The following is a 14,910-nucleotide window of genomic DNA, read 5'->3' on the forward strand; positions in this document are numbered from 1 at the left end:
ACATGATTTTTTTCGTAGTTTTTGGAAGTAATAATTAGCTTTTGGCATACCAAAATCCCCCGTTTTTCTTCGTTACTGTTGAGAACCTGGCCCAAAGAGATCTCACACCAAAGATGAATATATACAGCCAATAATTTGCAAACAAAAAACGGAACCCAAAAGATGTGCGACAGATCATTTCTTGCTAGAGAGCAGACAACTTTTATCAGGAACATGTGCAGTTGCTTTGTTTTTTCCCGATCTCTTGTTCAAGAGAATAGAACAGTAGAATGTGTGATTTCGCAGTGCTGCTACAGGGTAGGGATTATACAGGGGGCAGTAGCCACACATGTGTTCGCTTGCGCTATCACTCACCGCAACCGTGGTGTCAGCAAGGAAACACACCGGGAGGACCGGAGGACTTTGCCTGATATTATGAGCTAACACGTGAGCTGCCGCATTAGCTTCCCAAGGACAATATTCCAAGTTAACTTACTGTCACGATCGTTCGACGAGACATATGTGTCCCCGAAGATTTCCACCGCCGCTTTCTGTCACACCCAAGTTGTAAGAAACACCAACAAACTGCCCCTTATCATCGCTTAGCTCGCAGAGCACACGACTTTCCGCATCATCATAAGCTGCATCAGATTTAATTTGATTTGACCACTGGCAGAAGTTGCGTCCGCCCATGACGCTTCACCATAGAACCGTGGCTTGGTTACAGGATATGCTTGCAAGGTTGTGTGCCTCCAGGAGATCGAAACAAAGGAACACATACTTGCACAGTTTGTGTATGCTAGGCAAGTTTGGTACAGCTGTTCCAGCAAGCTGAGGTTGACAATGGTCACCCACATATGCTTGAGGAATGGTGGTTGCAGGAACGAGCTAGGTTTCAGAAACGGCAGAGGAAAAGCTTAGACTCGCCAGTGATCTTGTTCTGCTGTGAGCCTGTGGATGCAGAGGAAGCTGTAGTATATGGGAACCTTACCCAGCAATGCAATGATGACAATCTGGCGTCTCGAATCTTGGAAGATATGAAGCTTTGGGTATAGGCAGGACTCAGGAGCAGGAGCTGGAGCTGGAGGGCATTGTTTTTTAGTAGTTTTCATTTTCTAGTTGGAGTGGGAGTGTGGGCAGCACGGCTGTGTGCAGTTTGTGTAGCCTCTTGTAACTTACAATTATATCTTCTATACAAATTTGGTTTGCAATTTGCATACTCTCGGACAAAAAATAGAACCATGGCTTGCTCCTTTTGCAAAATTTGAAACCAAAGCAAGAACGTATATATATGTAGTCGATCTCTTTAACTCACAGTTGAACTCGCTCGCCGGCCTTTCACCTCCCACCACAAGTACCCAGAAGCGGACGCTATTGTTTCCTGGATGCCTTGCTCCCGGGAGTGCGAGAACGTGTGCTCGGCCTGGGTACCTATCTGATGCGATGTGTTTTTTACCCGAATTGATCTGATGCAATGTGTGGCGCATGAGAAAGTAGAAACAAAAATGGTGTAGCCTAGAGACTTTTCTTGGGATAAATGTGCCGCAGAGACTTGTGATTCTACAAATCTTCTGCAGATCTCGATCACGTACACATCGTAAATTTGGGATGTGCCAAATGGGCAGTCACATGCGTAGGGAACTGACAAGCCTTGTGTCACCTCCTCCCTCGTAGCCTCCAAGGCTACTGATGCGTACCTCATGCGTGACCACCTGGATGTGTGGTGGAAGGCGCTCCCCGATTGAAATGTAGCCCTCGTTGATGCACAGATTTTATGTGGTTTTCTGAAGTCCTAGCTAGTCGACCAACTAGGAAACCCCTACTACATACACTGACATGGCCGGATATTATTCATAGGCTCTTAGAGTTGTGTTCAGTAAATAGATAGAGCTAGGCACAAAACCAATCACCATGTCGCAAACTTCGTACCCACAGACCCCATGACGGTGTACTACATTCGCACGTGAAACATGACACCCTGAAGCATCCACAGATTGGTTTTATAACTAGCACTATGTACTCAACGAAATACACAACCCGGACGCAGAGCACCTAGGAGTGCCGAGAGTGAGAGAGAAAGAGACCAGCACCGGCCTCTCAATTTTCATCATTAAGTTTCTGCTGCTGCTGGTATAGTTGTATGCTCTTCTGCTGATAAATCACCAAAGCAGAGAAGTACGTAGTGGTTGAAGCTCAATCTATAGCATCCCGGCCGGCCCAGCCATGATCCGTCTGAAGCAGCCTCTGCTGCTCTCGGCGCAGAGCGGCAATGTTGCCTCGCCTCTTTTCGCCGCTGCGGCGGCAGCCAGCAGCCAGCAGAGGCGAGCCTCCAGCAAAGCCGGCGGCCGGTTCAGGGCACGCAGGATTAGCTGCGCGTCGACCGATGAGGCCATGGGCGTCTCGACGTCCGTGACAACCAAGGAGAGGAACCTTACAGTGACGGCCATTGTGACCGCCCAGAAGCCAACCTCCATGTATGTCTCCCGCGGCCTCGACGACCTCCAGGACCTCTTCGGCAAGACGCTGCTCCTGGAGCTCGTCAGCTCCGAGCTCGACCCCAGTGAGTTCTCTCTGAACTGTCTCTGGTCTCAGAACTGTGCATCTGCATGGGCGCACAGGTCTTGATTTGTTTCCACATGGCTAAGGCAAGCTTGTTTTCTTTCATTTGGGGTGTGAAGGCACGGGAAGGGAGAGGGAGAAAGTGAAGGGGTTCGCTCACATGACACTCAAGGAAGGGACGTACGAGGCCAAGATGTCGGTGCCGGAGTCATTCGGGCCGGTGGGCGCGGTGATGGTGGAGAACGAGCACCACAGGGAGATGTTCATCAAGAACATCAAGCTCATCACCGGCGGCGACGAGAGCACCGCCATCACCTTCGACGTCGCCTCCTGGGTGCACTCCAAGTTCGACAACCCCGAACCACGGGTGTTCTTCACCATCAAGGTAATTAAGCAAGGCACACATGCAGCTACAATAGCACTCTCCAAAGATGCATGGACACCGTCCGGAGGAATTAATCATGTGTTGGCACATATATGTTGCAGTCATACCTGCCATCACAGACGCCGCCAGGGATCGAAGCGCTCAGGAAGAAGGAGCTAGAGACGTTGCGAGGCGACGGGCAAGGCGAGCGAAAGTTTCACGAGCGCATCTACGACTATGACACCTACAACGACCTTGGCGACCCTGACAAGAACATCGACCATAGACGCCCCGTGATTGGTGGCAAGGAGCACCCCTACCCTCGCCGATGCCGCACCGGTCGCCCCAAGACCATCATCGGTGTGCACATCATAGTCCATCATATCAATTGATTGAATCAATCAAGAATGAATTGCACTAATAGAATTAAAGTTTAAAATGCAGACTCGGAGACGGAGAAGAGAAGCTCACCGGTGTATGTGCCACGTGACGAGCAGTTCTCAGACATTAAAGGGCAGACATTCAGCGCGACGACACTACGGTCGGGGTTGCATGCCATCCTGCCAGCACTGTCGCCACTGCTCAACAACTCACGTTGCTTCCCGCACTTCCCAGCCATCGACGCCATGTACAGCGATGGCATCCCACTCCCCGTCGATGCCAGCACCTCCTTCAACATCATCAACGATGTCATTCCCCGAGTCGTCCAGATCATCGAGAACACCACCGACCACGTCCTCCGCTTCGAGGTTCCCCACATGGTCGAGAGTGAGCACTACCACCCTCGCCGCCGCCTGCTGGAGCCCGTGCACAAGCAATGACTGATCACCACATATGTGACATCGCTTTGCAGGGGACAGGTTCTCATGGTTCAGAGATGAGGAGTTCGCGAGGCAGACGCTCGCAGGGCTCAACCCTATCTGCATCCGCCTCCTCACGGTAACTAATTAGCTAGCATCAATTAACTATGGGTTTGAAAACACCCTCTAAGATGCATGAAATGCAGTAGAAAAAATGTAATAAAAACATGTGATGCAGTAAAAAAAATCATTCAAAGGTAATCCTCCTACGCTTTTAATCAGTTTGATTAACGAGAGACCATCGTGCAGGAATTCCCCATAGTGAGCAAGCTCGACCCTGAGGTGTATGGCCCTCCGGAGTCGGCGCTAACCAAGGAGCTCCTAGAGATGATGATGAACGGTCTCATGACAGTGGAGGAGGCGCTGGAGAAGAAGCGGTTGTTCATGCTGGACTACCACGACGTGTTCCTGCCGTACGTGCACAAGGTGCGCGAGCTGCCGGACAGGACGCTGTACGGGTCCCGCACCATCTTCTTCCTCGGCAAAGAGGGGACGCTGATGCCACTAGCCATCGAGTTGACGCGGCCGCAGTCGCCGACCAAGCCGCAGTGGAAGCGCGCCTTTACGCACGGGCCCGACGCCACTGAGTCGTGGCTGTGGAAGCTGGCCAAGGCGCACGTGCTCACCCACGACACTGGCTATCACCAGCTCGTCAGCCACTGGCTGCGCACGCACGCCAGCGTCGAGCCATACATCATCGCCACCAACCGGCAGCTTAGCCGGATGCACCCGGTGCACCGTCTCTTGCACCCGCACTTCCGCTACACCATGGAGATCAACGCGCTGGCCAGGGAGGCTCTAATCAACGCCGACGGCATCATAGAGGAGGCCTTCTGGCCAGGCAGGTACTCCATCGAGCTCTGCTCTGTCGCCTATGACGCAACCTGGCAGTTCAACACGGAGGCTCTGCCGGAGGACCTCATCAGCCGGGGACTTGCCGTACGCCAGGACGATGGTGAGCTTGAACTCACCATCAAGGACTACCCGTACGGCAATGACGGGCTCCTGATCTGGAACTGTATCAAGCAGTGGGCATCCGACTACATAACTTTCTACTACAAGTCTGATGAGGATGTCACCGGCGACCAGGAGCTTCAGGCTTGGTGGGAGGAGGTGCGCACCAAGGGGCACGCGGACAAGAAGGATGAGCCGTGGTGGCCGGTGTGCGACTCGAAGGACAACCTCACCCAGATTCTGAGCACCATCATGTGGGTCACGTCTGGCCACCATGCCGCCGTCAACTTTGGGCAGTACCATTTCGGCGGATACTTCCCCAACCGCCCTACTGTGGTGCGGAAGAACATCCCGGTGGAGGAGAACCAGGACGACGAGATGAAGAAATTCATGGCCAGGCCGGAGGAGGTTCTGCTGCAAAGCCTCCCCTCACAAATGCAGGCCATCAAGGTGATGGCAACTCTGGACATTCTCTCCTCACACTCGCCTGATGAGGAGTACATGGGAGAGTACGCCGAGCCAGCGTGGTTGGCCGAGCCCATTGTGAAGGCGGCATTCGAGAAGTTCAGCGGCAGGCTCAAGGAGGTGGAGGGTGCCATCGACGAGCGCAACAACAACCCAGAGAACAAGAACAGGTGCGGCGCTGGCATCGTGCCATACGAGCTGCTCAAACCATTCTCAGAGCCAGGGGTCACTGGGAGGGGCATACCTAACAGCATCTCCATCTGATCTCGGCTCCAGGATTAAGGGATAGGATTGTATTTCTGTGTGTAGGATTGGGAATAAGATGTACACAATGTACGCACCCATATTGCTCCCGACGTGACACAGGCCGGGTGAGGGTATCTACTACTAGTGTGTTTCCGCTACTAGAATGCCATGAATTAATACGTAATTAAGGTTATTTGAACTGTCAGCTAATGGAATTGGTTGCGAAGAACAAAAGACTAGATGGTTAGTTTTATCGGCTGTAACATTACTGCTCACTTAAGAAAGAGTGGGCATCGTCGTGTATTTATGTACAGACAATATCATATCGTATCACTTGGAGCATATATTCATCTAAAAAAATCACAAGACATGTGAACCGAGCAGCATTGTAAGGTCAGGACCAGGCCAGAGCAGTGCTGTGTTGGGAGGCAGTGCCAATTGGCTAACGGGCAGCTTGTCCACACAATTTCAAGACAGGAAAAAGAGCATATAGACAGGACTACAGAAGTGGGGAATGGGCATACGTGGATCCGCCAGTTGGAATCAGTATACTTACAAAAAGGGCGCTCCAAGCAACATCACATGCTTGCACCAACTTTCTAACAGCACACAAGATACTACTAGCCATGCTTGCACCAACTTTCTACCAGAGTGAGCAAGAGAGCGAGTTTATTTTGGTTACTTACTCCACATGGTCAAGCACCGCAGGGTTGTCTTCTGTGGTCAGTGCGTCTCAACTCAGCAGCTTTGGGTGTCACCAATTGGAATTGCGGAAAATTTGAGAAGAGCCGCAACGCTTCAGATACTCCAAGTTACGTTGAGAACACAAAGTAGCATGATATGTGCCATTCGAGGAGAAGAGCAGATCTTCGTCAGCGGGCGATGAAGCTCTCAGTTGCAGCCTGACTGACTGATCAGACAATCAAATTAAGACTAAAGACATGAAGAGTATAACAAGAACGAAGCAGCACTTTCAAGTGAGATACCAGTGGACGATGGCTCAAAATATGGCCGGGTTGTTATAAAAGAGGGGTCCTGAGCATCAGCCTCCAATTGATGTGCTGCATTGGTCTTTTGAAGGCCTGTTGACTGGACAAGCTTTACTAATTTGTCTGTTATAACTCTAATTGGTGGGCGTAAATCTGGTGATTCCTGAATTGAAGAAATAACATAAATAATATTCAAAACATGGATGTGTGATCACCTAATATATTATTATGTAACAAAAAAAATAGAACCATGCAGGAGAACTGCATGTGAAATATATAGAAGAAAGAAAGGCCAAAAGAAAGGCCAGAGTACATGACCAAAAATTACAAAGGGCACGGACACGAGTACCCCTGAATAACCAAACAGAGAAAAGGAAGAAAAAAGACTGAACTAAAAACAGACTGAAATAGATGTAGCCTGCAGCCCATGACTCCGACCCAAACGACCATCAGGAACAGATGTGAGTGAATTTAAGTCACTTCAGTCGCCCATAACCTAGCAGCAGTATTGATGATAAAATATTTTCAAAGGTCTTAAACTCATAACTAAACATGTACAAACCCATGTCTCTCAATGAATTCAGTCTATTCGTCTCCATATTTTGCTGTCAATCTACGTATTATGTAACAATTGAGCTGTCAGTTCTCCGCTGAATGTAAATATCTTTTTTCTTTTTGTGCCGTTTGGTTCAAGTTCGGAAACTTTGTAAACTTTTAAGGCTGTGTGCAACGATTCGATGCAGAAACCAGGAGCCAATACACTATTCCTTTAATTAAAAGAAAACGTACTGCTCGCAGAAATTTTTCCTGAAAATCCAGTTGGAGAATGCAGTGAACATTAGGATATTGCTGTGGCTCTGAACATTTTGAGCATTTCACATAGCAGCATGGGCAGTGTTTCAGTTGTTACCCAATAGCTATCAGCAAGGTTAAGAAACTACAATCTCCGTTCGGAAATAAGTGACTCAACTTTGTCTAGATACGAATGTGTCCGTATCAAGACAAAGCTGAGTCACTTATTTCTGAACACAGGGAGTACAAAACAATGTGTACCAGAAAAGAGAATAGAGAACTACCTTGATGCAAAGCAAGATGATGTTGCCTAATGCAGAAATAGCTATAGGTGGCATGTGGCCACATATTCTTGGATCAGTTATTCCCTCCAGAGAATCAAGGTTATGGAGATGAGGAGAGGCCCAATCAACTAGAAACTGCTCATTCTGCCTTCTTGAACTGAAGAAAACAGATTCCTTTAGTAAACCAGACTGCTAGTATGGCACAAGTGTGTGTGATCACATACCTGTCAAAAGCTTTTTGTCCAGTCAAAAGCACAAGCAATATCACACCAAAACTGTAAATATCAGCTTTTATGATTTCTGTTCCTGAACCATTAGCCTCAGGGGCAGCATAGCCTTTAGCACCACTGAGAGCTTCTGAATCCTGCTTTCCAAGTGGGGTATTGTCAATAGACAATGAATCTAGTTTATTTTATTAAGTGCAGTATATCATTCAAATTGGATAGCATCAGATTTTTCCACCTTATTGTTTATATTTGGAGGGAGCATGGGTAGTTTAACGATTTTCAATTGTTTGGAGGGGTGCTCTCTGATTTAAGCAAATACTGTCGCAAAACATCAGAATTACCACATTGTACATATGTGAGTGCCCGATAATCTAGCTTCACACTGAATGAGAAAAAATCTAATCTGGAAAAGAGCAGTTCTAATTATTCATTTCTAATGCATCTATCCCTGTCTCAAATTCGAATCCCAGATAGTTCAAGTGTCCTTGAATTGATAAAGTAAATGTTAACTGCATCACCATTCTTTCTTACAAAATAATCATAGAGTAGCAATACTATCCTTGGAACACTCACCATTCTTGTGGCGCTGACAAAATGGCTGAACTTTCCTAACCCACAGTGACTTAGGTAGGGCATGAGCTGAGCATCAAGCAAAATATTTGTAGCTTTAATATTTCCATGGGTAACTGGAGGAGAGCACATAAAATGCAAGTATCTGCAGGGATAAAAACATAGTTATAAAATATCTGGGAAATCCAGTTCCAGTATAGAAGTCTAAAGAAGTTGGCAGCACTCAACTAAACAATAAGAACGAAGCTATTAAGGTTACAAGATGGGTGTAATCCATTATTCTGCAGAACTTCGTATAAAACTGATTAGAGGATTGGTGTGAATCCAGTCCAGACAAACTCCACTTACTCCAAAGCATAGGCAACTCCAAGAGCAATCTTCATCCGAGCTTTCCATGACAAAGCCCTCGATCTTGTGGCTGATGAAAACAGAAGATCATCAAGGGAGCCATTTTCTGCATACTCATATAGAAGAGCACAATGTCCAAACTCCACACAATATCCCACGAGCGAAGATATATTGGGGTGCTTTAATCTGGACATATTCCATAGAATGTCCATGAGCTCATCTTGTTCTGATAATGACAAATCTATCATGTTGATCTTCTTTATAGCCAGGAGCTGTGCATACAACGAGAAACACATGAAATATAAATTGGAGATAAAAATAATGGCTCGTATAAATTTGGTACCTTCTCTACTATTTTAGAGAAGATGCCTTAGCTATTTAGGAAAATGTCAATTTAATTTTAACACTGAAAATATTCACATTTTTTGAAAGTGGCATGTGAGAACAAGAATGTCCTTCCCTGCACATTGAACTGTAAATCTTATTAAGACACATCGAGAATAAGTATTGCTACGGCCCTCAATACGGCAAGACGTTATGCCATACCGACAAGGAAAGTATTCAATCTAGTATAGTCGATAAACCAGATAAAGAACAAGTCAACTGTCAGGGTTCTAAAATAGAAGTATAGAAATTAGATTTGAGAACCTACTCCAGAATAAAACATTAGCAATATAGAAAGGTATAATGACCCACTTGTTATGATAACAGTATCATACCTGACCATCAGGAAAATCACCTCTGTAAACTCGGCCAGTAATACCTTCACCGATAAGACATTCTTCATTGAAGTTCCTGGTAGCCACCAAAATGTCGACTGCCAGAAATTGCTTTGCAGGTACAAGGGTTTTGGATGTCTTGGCCAGACTTTTCCTTTTGGAAACTCTTCCAGGGTTAATGCTATTATTATTACTAGAGGAAGTATCACGACCCATCATAAGAGAACTCCAAGAGTACAGGACCTCATTTGTTTTAGGGACTGCAAAATGGCGTAGTATAAATTTCAATGATGTGAATTAATACAAGTATCTCCCAATAAAACATTATAATGCAACATGCAAGGATTAAAGCAAAAGTAAGCAGATGAATTTGATGTATCCCTTCGTCAATGAGCGTTGATATTAAAGGGTTTAGTGTTTCTGATGACTCTCAAGTTCACAGTTACCAGTCCTAGATTCACAGTGAGTAATAACAAGAGCCAAAATAGATATAAAAAAATATGTATGTCCAATTGACCATCAACTAGCATAAATTGGTATGAAGTTGTAGTAAATTGCCCATTGCTACCTCCTTCCAAATTGGCTGGTAAAGACTTGGTATTGTCAGCAGTGCTCTTCGGGTCACATGTACAACCTTTCCAGCTTTTCAGAATCAACCCAACAATGAAGAGTATAAATATTGTACAAGTGATGGTAGCTATTGCAGCTGCTGTCACTCGAGAGTGTGACTTCGTATGGTGGCTAGAACTGTGCAGAGAAGTGTAGCCAACAGAAGGCTGTGGAGGTTTTGCTCTGTGCTTTAAATTCTGCTTGACTGCTGGTGAAGGTGGAGATGGAGGTGGAGGTGGAGGTGGAGGTGTAGATGGAGGTCGAGGCTGATGCGGGGATGGAGGTGAATGTGTTGTCCTAGTAAATGAGGACGGTGATCGTTTGAAACCTGGTTGAAAATGGTTTCCGTCAATCCTGGAATATTAACCAGAAGGTTAATCACATAATGTACTAGATATGAAGTCAACACGTGTAGATATGCACACAAGATCCTCTGGAGGAACAGAAAGGGGCAATGTAGAACATAATTCAGTACCTCAGCTCAGGAATGAATTCAAAAGTTCCAGGCACATAACCACTGAAGTGATTATTCTCAATGTTGCTGCAAGCAATAGATGAACATTAGCATTGACAGATAATATGGAAAATCAAATATGCCTGCAGTCCAGTCAAATTTTCTTACAGTGCTACCAGTGGAAGGTCTGCTAACAAAATCACAGATCCCGTGAAGTCGTTATGCTGTAAATAACTGTAAAAGCAGGCAAAGAAACTTATAATTAATAACTTCCTGCAGCTATGTGCACTGTGCATGACATAGAAGGCACATAGTTATTACAGATAGTGAAGGTTGTTCAACGAACTAAATGATCTTGGTAAGTCACCGCCGAACGAGTTGGATGATAAGTCCCTGAAAGCAGCAAGGGGACAAATATGAGGTGAAGTTACAGACAGATCAGAATATTAAAAGATCTGCGACTAACAGAAACTGGTTAGAACAATACTGGACCAGAGCAGGATAAAAATCAAAAGAAATACTTTGGTATCAAAATGTGTGCATGTTTGTGGGAGGTGGGGGTTGTATTGCAATTAAAAAAATGTGTTGTTTGTTAACATAGAAATGAGCTGAAAGATTGTTTTAGAACAAATCAGTGAACAAAATAACTGCAAGAAGTTCACACCAACTTGAAGTGCACAAAACCATTACATGTGACAATCCCATACTACATCTGATGATTCATCAAGTAATACTCCCTCCGTACTATGAAGGTTGTCTAAGATTTGCCAAAATTTGGATGTATCTAGATACATCCAAATTTTGACAAATCTTAGACAACCTTCATGGGACAGGGGGGGGGGAGTATAATAAATGCAGATGTTTCAGGGCAAAGATATGTGCACATCGTGCTGCAAACAGCGTGTTGCAGGTCAGAGTGCGATAAAATAACTCATTTCTTTCACAAGAGAGATATATGTTTGAAAAGTAATCAAGATATGGGAACCTTACATTGTTACTAAGCTTTTCATGTTAACGAATACATCACCAATTATTCCAGAGAGATTATTATAGCTGAGATTCCTGCAATCGAGATTACAGATCAATCATTGATTCAGCAACCAGATTTTGAGTAGAGGCTAGGGAATGCTCCAGTTGCGAAAAAATCAACTCACATATATTTAAGGGAGTGCAAATATGGCAATGATGGTGGTACAGTTCCCTCAAACTTGTTGGCTGCCAAATTTCTGCAAGAGACCAGACCGTACCAGTCATATCACTCATATTTCATACTTAAATATACTTAGCCAAACTTAAAGAGTATAAGCAGAAGAGGCAAGAAGAATGTACAAGTATTCCACATTTGGGGGCAAAGTGGGCGGGATTTCACCAGCGATGTTGTTGAAGCTCACATCACTATCATCATGATACATCAAAGCACCATAAACAGAAATTTGTGTCAAAAATTGCAGAATGACGAGCAGTAAGCAGATACCACAAATTTTGTAACAATAAGCTTACAGCTCTTTCAAAGAGTGGAGTTTGAGCAGTTCTGGGCCAAGCCACCCTCCGACCCCAAGGCCACTAATGTTTCTGCAAGGAAGTAACAAAACAGGAAAAATATAATAAATGCTTCTATAAATTTGCAGGCAAAACTGACCGGCAAGTTAAGAATTAAATGAGAAAATTACATAGCCACGACACATGAGTCCTTGCAAAAGACCCCCCGCCACGACCCAAATTCTCCGTCTCCGCCACAGGGGTCACCGCCCATGAATGTCCACCCAGAAAGCTGCCATGGCGATTCCAGTGTGCGATATAATTCCCACATCCCGATCGCTGTACAGTAACCAAAGAACAGTATAACAAAACAAACAGTGAACCTGTTAGAACCTACAGCTTACAAATTTGAGAGCAGGAAGAGACATACACAGACAACAGGATGGCATCAGATAGAGCCATTGCACAAAGGGAAGTACTTCACAAACACAAAAATCATGCACACTCTTATACTAGTATATTATATGGCACTACATAGGCACATTAATCGTTGTGGCAAGGGTCAGAAGTAAGACATGCTACTATTTACAGGTGATTGCACACACATGTGACAATCAAGCAACCATATCCGGTGACCACAGATCCAAATGTATAAGTGCGAGCGCGTACAGACACAAGCACAAGCACGCGCAAGGCAGAGTTGCACGCGCGCACACCAATCCATGAGCGCAGGCAAACTCCCTCACTGCGATACAAACAAGCCCAGCGTATGCGTAGTACTGAACAGAGAAAAATCGACCAGAACCACACGCGCGCTCACAAAATCCACGAAGAGGAAGTCCGCGCGTAATACGCACGCACAGAGTAGAGGAACCACGGAGTGAGAGCTCGATCACCACATGTGATGGGTGAGCAAACGTACCATCGGAGGGGTCGGTGAAACACGCGGCAGAGGAGAACGCGGCCCAGAGCACCACCGCGGCGAGAAGATGACGCGCCGCGGCCATCCCGACCCCCACGCGCGCCCCAAATCCGCGCCGGTTCCGGCGAAGCCCCTCCCGAATCGAGCGAACCGAGCACGAACCAGAGGATCCTACCGTGCCGCGGAGCAAAGGATGTTCTAGAAGCTTCGGGAGATCCGGGAGCGGGGACGCCGCGGGAGCGAATTCCTTCCCCCAAATCCGCGCCGATTCCCGCGGGGTCGCGGCCGGATCGAGCAGTGTGGGCGCGAATCGGAGACGCCGGAGATCGGGGCGAGTCGAATCGCCGGAGGTGGACTGCGAAACTGCGGGGATTAGGCTGCTTGGGTAGCGAGGGTTTAGGGTTTTGGAATGGTCCGGAAGGTTCTGTGTTTGGGAGGGAAGAGGAAAATAGAGGAGCCGGGCCCGGGGAGCGAGGAAGAAGAGAGAGGAAGAGGCTGTCACGCGAGCGGCCAGATTGGGATGGCTTTGAGGCGGTGGAGGGGATTGGGCGGGAAGGGATTTGGGGAGGAGTAAGAGCATCACCAACCAGCAACCGAATAAAGTGAGTTTAGTCTCCCGAAAAATAAATTGCTAGCGGATTTAGCGATGCCGCAGAACAGAAACCGAAAACGTGAACCGAACTCGCTGAAATTACCGGGGCGCTTAATATCGCCGGTGGAGGGTTTTTGGTCGCCGACTCTTCCTAGGCGACGACCGCCGCCACCTCGATGGTCGCCGCCTCGGAGGTGCTCCCGCGGGCTAGAGGCGGCCCGGCGGCGTCGTCGTCATCGTCGCCGCGCGGGGGCAGCGCCGGCAACGGGGGGCGCCTCCGCTTCTCCTTCCGCAGCCTCCTCCGCGCGCGCTTGCACGTACGTCATCATCTCCGGCCACTTCCAGCCGGCCCGCTTCCACGCGCCGTCGGAGCGCCTCTGCCTGGCGCGCTCCGGCGACGCCCGTACACCTGGCGGACTCCGAGTTGACCTTCCGCCGCCGGATCGGCCACCTCCCCTACCCACACGCCTTGCACGCGCCATTCCGGACGGAGGGGTGCTGGCCGAAGTGGCGGAGCAGCGTCGGAGAGGCCGGAATCTCTCTTCGGAGCGGAGGCAGGCGGCGGCGGCAGGAGAGGAGCGGTGGAGTGGGGTAGGGTTTACGAACCGAACTCCCTCCGCGAACCCTTTTAATAGGGGCCGTGCGGGGAGTTTCTCGGGCCCGTGAACTCCATATTCGGGTCGGCCCATGTATTCGGTCTCTGTTATGCGCGTGTTTCAGCCTGAACCCGTAAATCCGCCGGAAAAGTTCAGTTCCGGCGTGATTTACGGGCTCTGTTAGAGATGCTCTAAGAGCATCTCCAGTCGCGTCCCCAAACGGCGTCGGATTGAGCGTTTGGTGGACGTGTTTTGTTCGTGCCGCGTTTGGGGGACGTCGCTTCCCAGCCGCGTCCCCAAAACGCCCTCCCCAAAACTTAAAAATTAATTTTAATAGATAGAAGAAAACTCTTTACTAATATTCAAATCGGTGCAACATAAACAAATTACATATAAAAGCTTCAAAAAAACATAATTAAATTACATATAAATTTTTGTAAACTATTTCTTCTTCTTCTTTGATGGCCCCGCCTCGTCGTCCTCATCACGGTGGCGCTTCCTGCTCGTCACCTCTTCCGAAGAGGCGGTGTCGGTCGACGCGTCGGAGGAACTTGTGTCCTCCTCATCGTCGCCGGTGCTCGCCGGCTGCGCCTTGGCCTTGGCCTTCGCTTTCGCGTCCGCCTCCGCCTTCACACGGGCCGCCGCCGCCGTCGCCTCCTCAGACCCTTCCTCCTCTGCCTCCTCCTCCACGGCCTGCCATTCCTCTGCGTTGTCCAGTGGCGGCGGGGAATCATCGCCGTTGCTGGGCGTCCGTACTTTGTCCCACCAATGGCGCCATCCTGGAGGCTTGCCCTCGCTGGAGGTGTCAGATGGAAGCCCAAAGATGTAGCTCATCCTGAGGAGAAGCTTGGATGAATGGGGGTCGGTTGAAGATCCGAAAGCGCCTACGTACGGGTCTTATT

At 47.8% G+C, this 14,910-nt stretch overlaps 2 protein-coding genes across 2 annotated transcripts; one reads left to right on the forward strand and one right to left on the reverse strand.

The window, feature by feature from the left end:
• Positions 1 to 1,846: 1,846 nt before the first annotated feature.
• Positions 1,847 to 5,632, forward strand: LOC124692006 (lipoxygenase 2.3, chloroplastic). Its single transcript, XM_047225306.1, has 6 exons — positions 1,847 to 2,539; positions 2,658 to 2,923; positions 3,025 to 3,262; positions 3,347 to 3,670; positions 3,756 to 3,841; positions 4,012 to 5,632. The coding sequence occupies exons 1-6, from the start codon at positions 2,203 to 2,205 to the stop codon at positions 5,443 to 5,445; spliced, it is 2,685 nt and encodes an 894-aa protein (XP_047081262.1). The 5' UTR covers positions 1,847 to 2,202; the 3' UTR covers positions 5,446 to 5,632.
• Positions 4,779 to 12,940, reverse strand: LOC124692007 (protein STRUBBELIG-RECEPTOR FAMILY 8-like). The gene is made up of 17 exons (XM_047225307.1): positions 12,821 to 12,940; positions 12,090 to 12,237; positions 11,920 to 11,991; positions 11,749 to 11,814; positions 11,574 to 11,645; positions 11,410 to 11,481; positions 10,741 to 10,812; positions 10,588 to 10,653; positions 10,441 to 10,506; positions 9,925 to 10,319; positions 9,357 to 9,616; positions 8,638 to 8,909; positions 8,293 to 8,434; positions 7,717 to 7,856; positions 7,493 to 7,649; positions 6,414 to 6,579; positions 4,779 to 6,337 (listed from the first exon to the last, which is right to left on the reverse strand). The coding sequence occupies exons 1-17, from the start codon at positions 12,903 to 12,905 to the stop codon at positions 6,300 to 6,302; spliced, it is 2,289 nt and encodes a 762-aa protein (XP_047081263.1). The 5' UTR covers positions 12,906 to 12,940; the 3' UTR covers positions 4,779 to 6,299.
• Between the last annotated feature and the right edge of the window lie 1,970 nt (positions 12,941 to 14,910).

Source organism: Lolium rigidum, chromosome 2 (genome assembly GCF_022539505.1).
Source record: "Lolium rigidum isolate FL_2022 chromosome 2, APGP_CSIRO_Lrig_0.1, whole genome shotgun sequence".
NCBI classification, from domain to species: Eukaryota; Viridiplantae; Streptophyta; class Magnoliopsida; order Poales; family Poaceae; genus Lolium; species Lolium rigidum.